Source organism: Aedes albopictus, chromosome 2 (assembly GCF_035046485.1).
Source record: "Aedes albopictus strain Foshan chromosome 2, AalbF5, whole genome shotgun sequence".
NCBI lineage: Eukaryota > Metazoa > Arthropoda > Insecta > Diptera > Culicidae > Aedes > Aedes albopictus.
The window spans coordinates 518547091-518559416 of record NC_085137.1 but is presented as its reverse complement, the minus strand read 5'-3'; the positions used below and the strand labels follow the sequence as shown (position 1 = coordinate 518559416).

The 12326-nt window shown below is 33.8% G+C and overlaps 2 protein-coding genes across 3 annotated transcripts in view; one reads left to right on the top strand and one right to left on the bottom strand.

Annotated features, from left to right (window-relative positions):
* LOC109409670 (unconventional prefoldin RPB5 interactor-like protein) overlaps positions 1-12326 on the bottom strand; it is a 155451-nt gene that overhangs the window by 40408 nt on the left and 102717 nt on the right. The window lies entirely within an intron of this gene.
* On the top strand, positions 1886-11150 carry LOC115265367 (transmembrane channel-like protein). The gene is made up of 12 exons (XM_062854622.1): positions 1886-2134; positions 3894-4069; positions 4135-4326; positions 7561-7702; positions 7773-7874; positions 7929-8254; positions 8314-8424; positions 8483-8674; positions 8735-10085; positions 10325-10429; positions 10500-10681; positions 11013-11150. Exons 1-12 carry the CDS (start codon positions 2003-2005, stop codon positions 11020-11022), a joined length of 3021 nt encoding a protein of 1006 aa, XP_062710606.1. The 5' UTR covers positions 1886-2002; the 3' UTR covers positions 11023-11150.

Here is a 12326-nt window from a genome sequence, read left to right as displayed (position 1 = left end):
TTGGCCAACCGTGCGAGTTACGCAAGGTTGAAGGAAAAAGTCGATATCTTGGAATGATTTTTTTCATTTCTGGAAAACCTCTTAAAACCGGTGAATGAGACAATAACAACTGTCTATATTGTAATAATAAGCCAAATTTCTCGTACAGATGCAGTGAAGATTTGTGTAAAATATAAACATACTAAAATAAGACCATTCCAAACTAAAAAAATGTCATTTTTACGAACTTTTCAGTAACAACATTCTGCAATGTTGAAAATCTGATCTCGACATTGTAGGAATTATGTGAGGCATGAAGGTTCCCTAAAGCCACAGCTGTAAATGCGTGGGTATTCAACATAACCATGCTGAAAGTGACGGGTTCGATTCCCGTCTAAAGCATTGACTGTTACTTACTCACATTGTAAATACAGGTCGGACTCAATTATTCGGAGTCAGGTTCTTATGAGTGTAGAATTAGCGTTTAAGTTAAAATACACATAAATAAAAATGAAAAAAAGGAGTCAGGTTCTGCAACTTCTCAAACATATATTTAGCAAACGGAATGATGTAAAGAGCTGAAATTTTACTGGTTACTCATCAAAGTTAGCTTGTCAAAATATCAAATTTTCAACTTCATACAACATTCCATTCTCGAGATATATGCTTGCGAAGCTTCTAAACCCGTATATCTAAACACTTCTACAACATAGGTTTGATCATGTATTTGAATCATGTTTAAACATAAAACATCGAACAACTTCAAAAAATACATTTCAGATAAAATCTTGTTGTTTTCATAAGGAATTAATAACAATTTCTCGCGCAAAATTACTTTTCAGAAACATTAAGTTTACTTTACATCTAAACAGACTTTTAAACCATTCTAATCGCTTACAGGAATATAAAAAAAAACTATCTCTTGTAATCGAGCAAATATAAAAATAGAATGTTCGGCATGTTTTCCCATGATAAAAATATTACATTTTTAATTTTTTTTTAATTAGATTTCATGTACCAGTGATACTTTCAAAAGACATTTTTGTTCCATACAACTTTTCGAAGACATTGCTACTCTAAAATAATATTCAGACCCAACGTTATTAGAATTACAAAATTAGGACGGAAGAAACAGTGTGCGATGACCATGGCGATGTGGTCAGAGGGGTCATTAACTTTGTAACAATTGAACTTCCGAATTTTACACATTACTTATGAATGGAAAATATGAATTATGGTAGATGCTATTGAATTCATACCACATAATGACATTAACACACAATTTGCATTGTGTTTATACCATTATCCTTAAAGCGTTAATTGATTTTCTAATAGAGATCTACTTTACAGCGCATATGTTTCCCAGCAAGTACATGGAATTTGATGACGTTGCGTGAAAGGTGAGAAGACAGTAGTACTTTAATGTATTTCACTCTGTTCCATCTTTTCAACGTTAACAGCATTGCGTGAGCCTTTATTACAAAGGAAGGTGGAAATATATGCAATCGCTCCCACCTCAATTTCTAGGTGTTATGTTTTTAGGTTGCAAAAGAAAGTCTAGTATTCAAGGCGGTAGATTAGATATCAATAATTTCCTATCTAATTTAATGATGTTTAAAACTATCTGGACACAAACAAGAAATGTCAAGTTTAAGGCCTCACTTTTCACAATGAAACCAATTGTATATACATATAAATGGTATAACTGGAATTTATTTGAGAAACGGAACATGATTGAATTTGGATTACAAAAATCAATTTACAAGCCAATGTTCGGATCCCAAGTTTAAAATACAATAAATCCAATGAAAATTGTTGTTTCTGAAAAGGTAATGAAATATGCCTTTGGGTAGATTATCCCTGTCTGCAAAAAAATCAAACATGGAAAGTAAATGTTTACTTGGCGAGTAAAGGAAATTCATAGCTTCCAGAAGGTGTAACTTCATTGGCTCTATCATTATTCATTTCTCATCGACCGAGTGAAGTGTTATTACAAGTATCCACCAACAGGAGAAAAATTACAATGGACGACAACGAACCACAGTTGAATATGAAACGGAAACCATCCGGAATTTTGAAATCAGACATACCAAAATCTCGGAAACCAAGTGGATTGTCTATAGACGTTAAACTACCAAAAACGTTAGATCACGAGGTTTGTATTGTGACTATAACAGAAGAAGATTTGGAATATGTATAGATAATATAATGTATCAGTGAAAGCATCAGTCTCAGATGTGAGTACGCTCGCGTGACTCTTTATTATAAATATAAATGGAGGAGCATTACGAAAACGCCTATCACTTAAATGTTATCTTCATAGCAAATCTAATTTACGTAGCAAATCGGATTTACGTAGAAGAATACGAAAGAAGGAGGAAAAGATAGTATATAAACATAACTGCCGGGGAAAAGGGTAGGTACGACCATCCTTTTGACTTATGCTAAGGTTCAGGTCAGGCAACTGCTAGTGTGAACTGAAATTTAATAATTGTATTTCCTGCCGTTATCGTGCCACCACCATTCGAACTCCCGTGAAGAAAGCGAAATTAATTTTCCTCTAACCATAAACACGTTTGCGCGTCGGGAGGCCAGTCTGAAACAGAAATAATCACGCGTCCAGCGATCGGACATATTTTAGTTTTAAATTGTCTGTCGTGGTATACAAACCAACCAAATTAGAGGTATTGGATACTGTTGTTTAATAATTGTGCGAATACGTTAAGTGATTTTACACTGATGTGGTCTCAAATCCAGTTGGATTACATCGATGGACTGGACAGCCAGCACATCGTCCCGCTAAATGTCCACTCCGTTTCAAATTTCAAAATCGCGTAACAAAGGCTTTGTGTTTTCGAGACGTATCATGCGAAAATAAGACGGTCGGCTGAACTGTCATCGTGTGAAAAAATAATAATAAATAGTGATACATCAATGGTTTTAGTGCCAAAATTACAACAATGAAAACAAAAATCAAAGTTATAATCAGTTATAAGTTGGAAAAATAGTTCTCATTCAGAAAAGATTAAGAAAAAGAAGAAGATGAAGAAGAATTGTATAAAGTGCATAAGTTTGTTCAAGATATTACACGGTGGAAGAATTCGTTATTGATAATGTCGTGATCATTGAAATTTCAAAAGCAGTTTTCTCGTTCAAAACACAAATGTTTGTGTTGAAAATATGTTAATTTTTTCCTTTCTTCACATGGAAAACAATGAACACCTTTTCATTGCAAAGTTTTGCGTTTTGAACGAATATACTGCTTTCCCTTGGCGCTATTAACTTGGCCAAACAATAAGAATTTCATCCTGATTAAGCGAGAAAAGCTCCAAGACCAAAGTATTAGGATGGCAATGCATCGCATTGCTCTCAAAGTTAGAGCTTGAGACTTACTACCCAGTCGCAATGTGCATAAGTCTAGAATTTCTAGCTTTAAAAAAAGTCAATAACGATGCCGGCCACGTCCTTATGGAATTACTACCATTATGAAAACCGAGAATTTCCGTATTTCATTTTTTTTGTGATGCGATCCACCAAATATACGGTAAAACGAGCAATCACTGGGTGTATCAAACACGTTCCCGAAATCATACGCCAAGAGTGCATAGAGAAGTAAACGTAAAAATGTGCAAATGCTCAAAAATAGCCCTACACTTATATATTCAATACCTTATTATCGCAGTTAATAACTATGCAAGTTATAATTAATTACTATGCTGCCATTGCATAAATTTGTACATTATGTGGCAAGTACAATAGTACACTATGCCCAGGGAGTCGAGAAAATTTTCCCGACCAAAACGAGAATCGAACCCGCCGTCTCCGGATTGGCGATCGATAGCCTTAACCTCTTGGCTAACTGGAGACCCCAAATTGCTAACACTCCACTCTTCAAATTCTTTCCGATTCTTCAGCTTTCAACTTCACCTCCATCATCAGTTTCTCCACAACTTTCAGTCACATGGGCAACTCATGTGCATGGAAATCACAATGATAGCGAAGAGCTAGACAAGCAACGTTTTGTAAATGACGTCTTTTTCGGTTCTGAAAAGCAAATAGAAATGAATCCTTCAGAGCGGAATACATCAAGGTATCGGGGATGGATACAATTCACATTCCTACCGATACTTTCATTAAGCCAATTTGCAATTGTAGCATCGATATCCATGATACAGAAGACGAGGACTATTCTGCGAGCTTGAATGCGATAATCAAGAGAAAAGCAAGTATCAAGAAAAAACGAGGATCTAGACGCCATCGCAGAACTTCAAGTCCTATAAGTCAAATGATGGGATCAAGTAATGGAGACAGGAGAAGGTCGAGTGTGTACACGACTAGCTCAGGAGAGTAAGTAAATTATTGATTATTATTGAATGCTTATGAACAACGTTTATTCAAAGTTAATTGGCTGTAGTAAATATCCCAAGTAACATTTTTTAGTCAAATATACTAGGTCCTTACAACCATCATTAAACCAAAATTAAAGGTATTATGTTTTATGAAGGTTTTAAAAGCCTGTACAAGGCTAATTGGCCATCACAATGTTACTTGGGACATCCCATTTGTAGATTTATGATAACTCGAGACAATATTTTAGCTCTTTAGAATATTATTTGATTTAATAACTCATTTTGTTTCTGAAAACAATACTTGAAAGCAGTGTTGCGAATACTCACTTGCGAAAAGTTATACTCACTTGCTTCTATCTCAGTCCAGAAGCATGCTATCAAAAAATGATATTTGGATGGATTTTAGATTGTAGTTTAATCTAAAAGTTTGCCGAATAAAGCAAAGGTCGCAGACGCATACCAAAACCGTGAGAGAGCTGTGAGCACAATGTGAGTATAACTTACACGAATTTTACTCACCTCGTACTCACAGCTCACTCACAACTTTGGTATGCGTCTGCGACCTTTACTTTATTCGGCTAACTTTTAGATTAAACTACAATCTAAAAGCCCTTCAAACATCATTTTTTGATAGCATCCTTCTGGACTGAGATAGAAGCAAGTGAGTAACACTCTTGCAAGTGAGTATTCGCAACACTGCTTGAAAGTGCTGATAAAGTCGTTAGTTTTTAACCTGATTTGGAACCTCAATTAAAAATAGTAGCTTTAGGATGAGTGCGGTTAACCTAATTTCTATCAGCTTTCATCTGCTTTTTATCGCACAAGTTCATCAAGTTTCATATTTTCAGATACAGATTCTGAATATACAGGGGATGGCCAAAATGTTTGGGATAGGTAACGTTTTTTTCTCTCACAAAAAAGTTCAACAAGCTATAACTTTCATTGAGCGCATCAAAAAATCTCAAATTTTGACTGCTTGTCAACCTAATATGTGTGCATCATTGGTACAAATTTGGGTTCGATTGATTAATATTTCGCAAAGTTAGAACCGTTCGGGTAAAACACTATTTTTCAGACAACTCATTTTTGAGGTGTCATATCTCGGAAACCAGTGAACCGAATTGAATGAAAATTTGAGCGTACACTAACAATATATAAATGCTTCACAAACTATTAAAACAAAGGTACTTTTTAAACGTTGAAAAAAGTTATCATAGATTGACACTTTTTGGATTTTTCTCGAAAAAAAATATTTTTTTTACATCAATGTCAATAAATTTTAGTGTTGATATCCTAAGATTTTCCACTTCTCTTCTCAAGTTAACTCTAATCAGATATATTAGAGCCTATTTAGATTGAATGAAGAACACATTTAGTAATTTTGGTGTGGTTTTGTAAATTTGACTTATTTTCCTCTATATGGGTATAAATTTCAACCCGGTATAACTTAATTCGCCGTAAGAAAACATTACATTTTATAACGTCGTATTAAGTATCAATATATTGTTGATAAACGTTAAAAAAATTCATTCAATTCGGTTCATTGGTTTCCGAGATATGACAGTTCAAAAATGAGTTGTCAAAATAATAGTGTTTTACCCGAATGATTCTAACTTTGCGAAAAATTAATCAATCGAGCCCAAATTAGTACCAATGATGCACATATAATAGGTTGACAAACAGTCAAAATTTGAGATTTTTTGATGCACTCTATGAAAAGTTACAGCATGATGATTTTTTTTTGTGGGAGAAAAAAAGTTGCCTATCCCAAACATTCTGGCCATCCCCTGTATTCTTCTGAATTCTTCTGAATTATTTTATTAGAGAAGTCAATATGATATTTTAAATATTAGTTATAATATTGTTGTTGAAATAAACATAGTTACGGAAACTAGCATAGATTGCTTTTTATATTATCACTACTGTTGTAATTAATGGTATCAACAGATAATTCACTGATTCAGTATATCGTTTTTCACCCCATTTAATAATTACTGAAGCTACAAGTTGTTCTTTATAGTTCTATTGTTAAAATAGCAGTTAGCACTAAAACTGATATTTTTTTTTCCTTTAAAATATAGGCTGTTCTGTCTAGTTTCACTGTTGAAATAGTTTTTGGAATTCATTGTTGATTACAGTAAAAACTAATAAACAATGTTAGTATTGTAGAAGTAGTAGTTAATTATTTGAAAGTCTAACAGATTTGAAAATCGTTCCGTTTCCTGCTCCATAACTGTTGAATTGCAATTCGTCCTGATGACCATCAGGCCCAATTTTCTTCGGTGCAATGATTATTCGGCCTACTAACTGGCTCAATGACAGGCCGAAGGTCATTAGGCCATATGGTCAATGGCCCAACATCGAAAACGAATGGAGGCGCATGGTTGTTGATGCCTATATCAAGTGACACCTTACCCTATGGCAGAGGCAATTTGCGCCACTTCCGTTATATGCACCAACTTTGGAAATCGCCAAAGATAGTTGAAAACTTATTAAATTTATTGTACCCAATATCAAGCAAATATTGATGATTAACCTGGGCTTGTTAGGGGAATATCTGTAAATAAAAAGAAAATCGCGTTAAGTACTGTTCCTTTGAATTCCACTAAGAATTTGCATCCTTTGACAGATACGTATTTCGACCTCAACTGTAAGGTCGTCTTCAGTGTCTTGTAGTCGAGTCAAGTACAAGACACTGAAGACGACCTTACAGTTGAGGTCGAAATACGTATCTGTCAAAGGATGCAAATTCTTAGTGGAATTCAAAGGAACAGTACTTAACGCGATTTTCTTTTTATTTAAGCAAATATTGTTTAGTTGCTATTAACACTTTGCATGCCCTTTTTATAGAACCGCTTTTTCAGTGGGACGATTGGTTAGTAATGAAACATGACTGGATAATACGTTCTCACTTGCTATGTCATTATGATGATTTCCTTGTCCAATGCTGTTTAAAAGAATATTTTTTGTAGATTTCACAATTTCAGTGTTTTATTTGTAAAAATCACAGGACTGCATTTTGAATTAGTCAGATAACTTCAATTATTATTATGCTTTAAGCATAAAAAATGCATTTGCATTGTCCCCGTGGACAATAATACAAGTTATGAAGGTACCCAACCAAACAGTGATCAAAATGTTACTTAATAATTATTCAACAAAACTTTAGATAAAGTCATCACTACATTTTTTATTCGAATCGCTAAATTTTTTATTGTTTCAACTTCACAAGAACTGCAGTGACATTGGAGGATGTAAGAGATGATGGAACACAAGACAGAATATTCGAAAACATACGGTTGCACAAGGAAGTTTTACAGTCCGTCAAAATGGAACCATGGAGTATGAGGCGTAAATTAAAGCTTGTGAAACAAGTAAGTTTGATAATTCCATGAAATAAGCAACACCGATTAATACTTACATTTTCGATTCCTCATAATACAGGCTAAAAGCTATATAATACAACACGAAGGTGTTCTACAAGATCGTTTCACCTCACGTTCAGCGAAAAGTTTACTGACGCAGTTCAATATTTTCCTATCAACGGTGTGAGAGGTCACATTGATGAAGAAATCTTTCTTTATAACTATTTTCTTCCAGAAATGGCGACAAGTTTTACGGGAGATAACAAATCTTTCTACATATTTGATCCCGTGGGAGTCTAGAATTAAAGAAATAGAGTCACACTTTGGATCTGTTGTAGCTTCATATTTTACGTTTCTTAGGTGGTTATTTTGGGTAAATATAGTAATATCGTTTCTTCTGGTGCTTTTCGTAATGATGCCAGAAGAGATCTATATTAATCGGGATCAAGCCAAGTGTGATATAAGGAAAACTATGTCTCAGCAAGAGCAGGCAATATCATCGAATTTCAGCACAATTTGGGAATTTGAAGGAAGGTTGAAATATTCGTCATTGTTTTACGGGTAACGGATAAATAAATAACCATCTTGAAAAATAATAAAATTAATTTCACAATTTGCAGCTACTACTCTACGTTCTCAGGTGCCATTTCATGGGGATATAATTTACCACTTGCTTATTTCCTCACTGGTCTAGTAGTATACATATACAGCTTTGTGGCAACATTAAAAAAGTAATTCATTAAATATAACCATGGTATACGATACATCATCATCAATTTTTCATTGTAGAATGGCAAAAAACTCAAGGATGTCAAAGTTATCATCCAAGGATGATGAATATGTATTTGCTTGGAAACTATTTACTGGCTGGGATTATATGATTGGTCACACTGAAACGTCACAAAATCGTATGGCATCTATCATTTTAGGCTTTAAAGAAGCTCTACTTGAAGAAGCTGAGAAGAAGAAAGACACGAGGAAGTATGTATTAATTCATTGGGTACTGATGCCCATATATCAACTAAAGTATTCTCTTTGCAGCTGGCGAATTATATTATTAAGAATCACGGTCAATTTCTTAATACTTGGATTATTAGTCATTTCAGCATTCGCTGTGGTACAAGTTGTTAAGCGTTCTATGGATATCAAAGATACGGACTCATGGTGGACCAGGAATGAAATTACTATTGTGATGTCTTTAATTACCTTCTTTTTTCCAATGATATTTGAAGCATTAGGATTACTAGAATATTATCATCCAAGAAAACAGTTGAGGATACAATTGGCAAGAATTATGGTTTTAAATTTGCTGAACTTGTATTCTCTTATTTTTGCATTATTTGACAAGATAAGCCACATGACAGAAGAACTTCGTAGCTTGAAGCCCTCAAATTATACAAGCGATAGTCATTGCTTAACCATAGCTAAAAACCAATCATATAACAATTACAGCATACCGACCATGGCTCTCTATGCTGAGTATGCTTTAAGACCTATGTCACTTAAATTGACACAGGAACTTTTTGATTACCAAAGTAACTGTTACAAACAGTTCATCAAATGCCCAGTGCAAACCACAATTAATGCTGCCATTTTGACAATGTTCTTTTCGAATATATCTAGTTCCATGCTACCTTCTTCAAATATTTCAGATTATGATACATCTACTTCCAATTTCATGACAAATTCCTATACAACGAACGATGACTTAAATTCTTCGTTCATCACAATGGCATCGACACATAGTATTTCAGAAGATAACAGATATGCTACAGATAATGAATTCGATTACGACGATGAAGATGTTGCCTATTATTTGGAACAAAGAATGCGAAACTTGCCAAATGATCAATTTGAAGATATTCCAATTAATAAAAGAGAACTCAACATGAGCGCTATTTATGAACATTATAATATATCCGACGAAATCTTGACAGAGCCTTCGACAACAAACGAACTTGTCGATGCGGTAACGCAAATACTATACTCCAACACAGCAACGACTGATTTTCAAACTATGACCTATACTGAATTACACACCTATGTTACCGAAAAATACGATGAATTTTTGGAATCGTACTACTATTCAGAGGAAGATGAGGTCCAAGAGGACAATAATTGCTTCCGATGGATTTGCGAAAACGTCACTGATACCACAGCAGAAGGAATCTCGAGTAGCGAAGTACCATTCACAGATGCCACGACAATTAGTACAGAAAACCATATTACATTAGATACCGCAATCAAAGTTGACGAAATAACGTTGGCCCCGAATACAGACTTTCCCATGCAAAGTTCTAGAGAAGGTAAATTTAAGAACGCTGATATACGAACGCTTTGTTGGGAAACAATGTTTGGTCAAGAACTGGCTAAACTCACAATCATGGATTTGGTAAGTTCAATTTTGCATTAAAAAATAAATTTTCAGTTTCCTAAAAATAAAATTACAATCATGAGTTCTGTATTTCAAAATCGTCAAACCTTACAACATTCAATACAAGAAACACATGTTTAAAATTGGTTTTTAATACTGTTTTTTTAATTAAAAAAAATCACTTCACTTCACCTTTATAAAACAAAAAAGTGCATTGTACAAGTGAAAATTGGTTTTTTATTTTCTTATCGTTACAGTTGATGACAATTTTCTCAACTATGACACTTGATTTCATGAGAGCATTGTTTGTTCGTTATATGAATAACTGTTGGTGTTGGGACTTGGAAAAGGTGTTTCCAAAGGTAACATATGTTTGGTTATTATTCGTTAACCCATTAGGCGTATTTTTATTTCCATTATTTTTATTTGCAGTATGGAGACTTCAAAATTGCTGAGAACATTCTGCATCTTGTGAACAATCAAGGAATGGTATGGATGGGCATGTTTTTTTCTCCAGGTCTTGCGGTGATCAATATATTTAAACTGATCATCATAATGTATTTGCGATCGTGGACTGTTCTTACATGCAATGTACCTCACGAAGTAGTGTTTCGGTAAGATAATAAATTTGAAATCGTTGTAGCTGGTTTCATAATATACAATCATCCTTTTTCAGGGCTTCCAGATCCAATAACTTTTATTTCGCACTTCTTTTGACTATGTTATTCCTATGTGTATTACCAGTAAGCTACGCCATCGTATTTTTAGAACCATCATGGCATTGTGGACCATTTTCGCATTCTAGTCGGATTTATCATCTTCTCACCAATGCTACTGAACACATCATTCCAGATGTCATAACCAAATATATTGTATCACCAGCAGCAGTAATACCCTTATTAGTTCTATTGATATTGATAATATACTATCTTCTATCGCTGACAGGATCTCTTAGAGAAGCAAATCAGGATTTGAAGTTACAATTACGAAAAGAACGAACAGAAGAAAGACGTAAAATGTTCAAAATTGCGACCACTCAACATTGCCAACAAAACCCAGCAATCAAAGGTCTTTCAAACTCATGGCATAAGGTGTTAGATTCTACACAACAAAAAGTTCAATCTACATCTGATGAGAATAATCAGAATTCCGATATGGTTAACAACAAACACCGTCAAAGATTACAGCGCATGATGCAAAAAGCTCTACATAAGCAAACAGAGCTCCATACAGAAAACAAGGGGAATGATGTGCCTTCTTCAAACGGCAATGAATATAAACATAATAAATTGGATACACAACAAAAATCGAACAAAAACATAGATAAAAGCAAATCAAATGAAAATGAACTTACATCTACACAAGAATACAACAGGATATCTATTAAAACTATTAATGAACAAAAAACTTCGAATTGGGTTGAGAAAATACCAGTCATTACGATCAGTAAAACATCTAGTGATGAGTGCGTACTTGACTCGGATGTTGAAGATAATCAGGAGAAAAGTCAGTAAAATGGAAATAGATATCCCGGGCAATTACGAATCCGGGTAAATGGACCAAAAGCTATAAGTTTGTTACAATACATGGTGATATTATTCCTGAAAGTTTCCGAAAAATGATAAAGAATACGTTGGACACAAAGTTTATTTTTCTTTTGCATTACCATGTAAATAATTTGTAAATTATTTCAAAAGAATATCAGCAAAATAGTACATACTACTTTTGTATGTATGTGTATCAGTTTGACGGATTTGAATTTATTGAAATTAAAAAATAATTGTAAGTTTACAAAAGTTGGCATAATCTGGATGATTACCGTTTTGTTGTGTCTCACCTGCCGTGGGGTTGGTTGATACTTGTTTTATAGGAGCAATCGCTTTTATGCTACAGAAGGGAGAAGGTTTTTGATAAAATCATTAATAATAACGCATGTTTTTTCTAAGTACCAAATCACATAACAGCTCAAAAGTAAGATACGTTTGAGGAATTAAATCTTTCATAAGCGTGATGTAGCAAAATCATACTTACTTTTTGGCAACTTGGTGGAATATAAACGAAAGAAAAAATCACTTTCATATTAGACATGTAAAATTGTACCATGCTTACCGCATGATATTTTATTCATAATAATTTAAATAAAAAAATGATTTGAAAAACATAGAAAGTTCATTATAAATCAGAAGTTTAATAGCATTAAGAGAAAATATTAGGGAATTTCTATTAAAAAACTTATATAAAGCGTTAAACAAACATTTC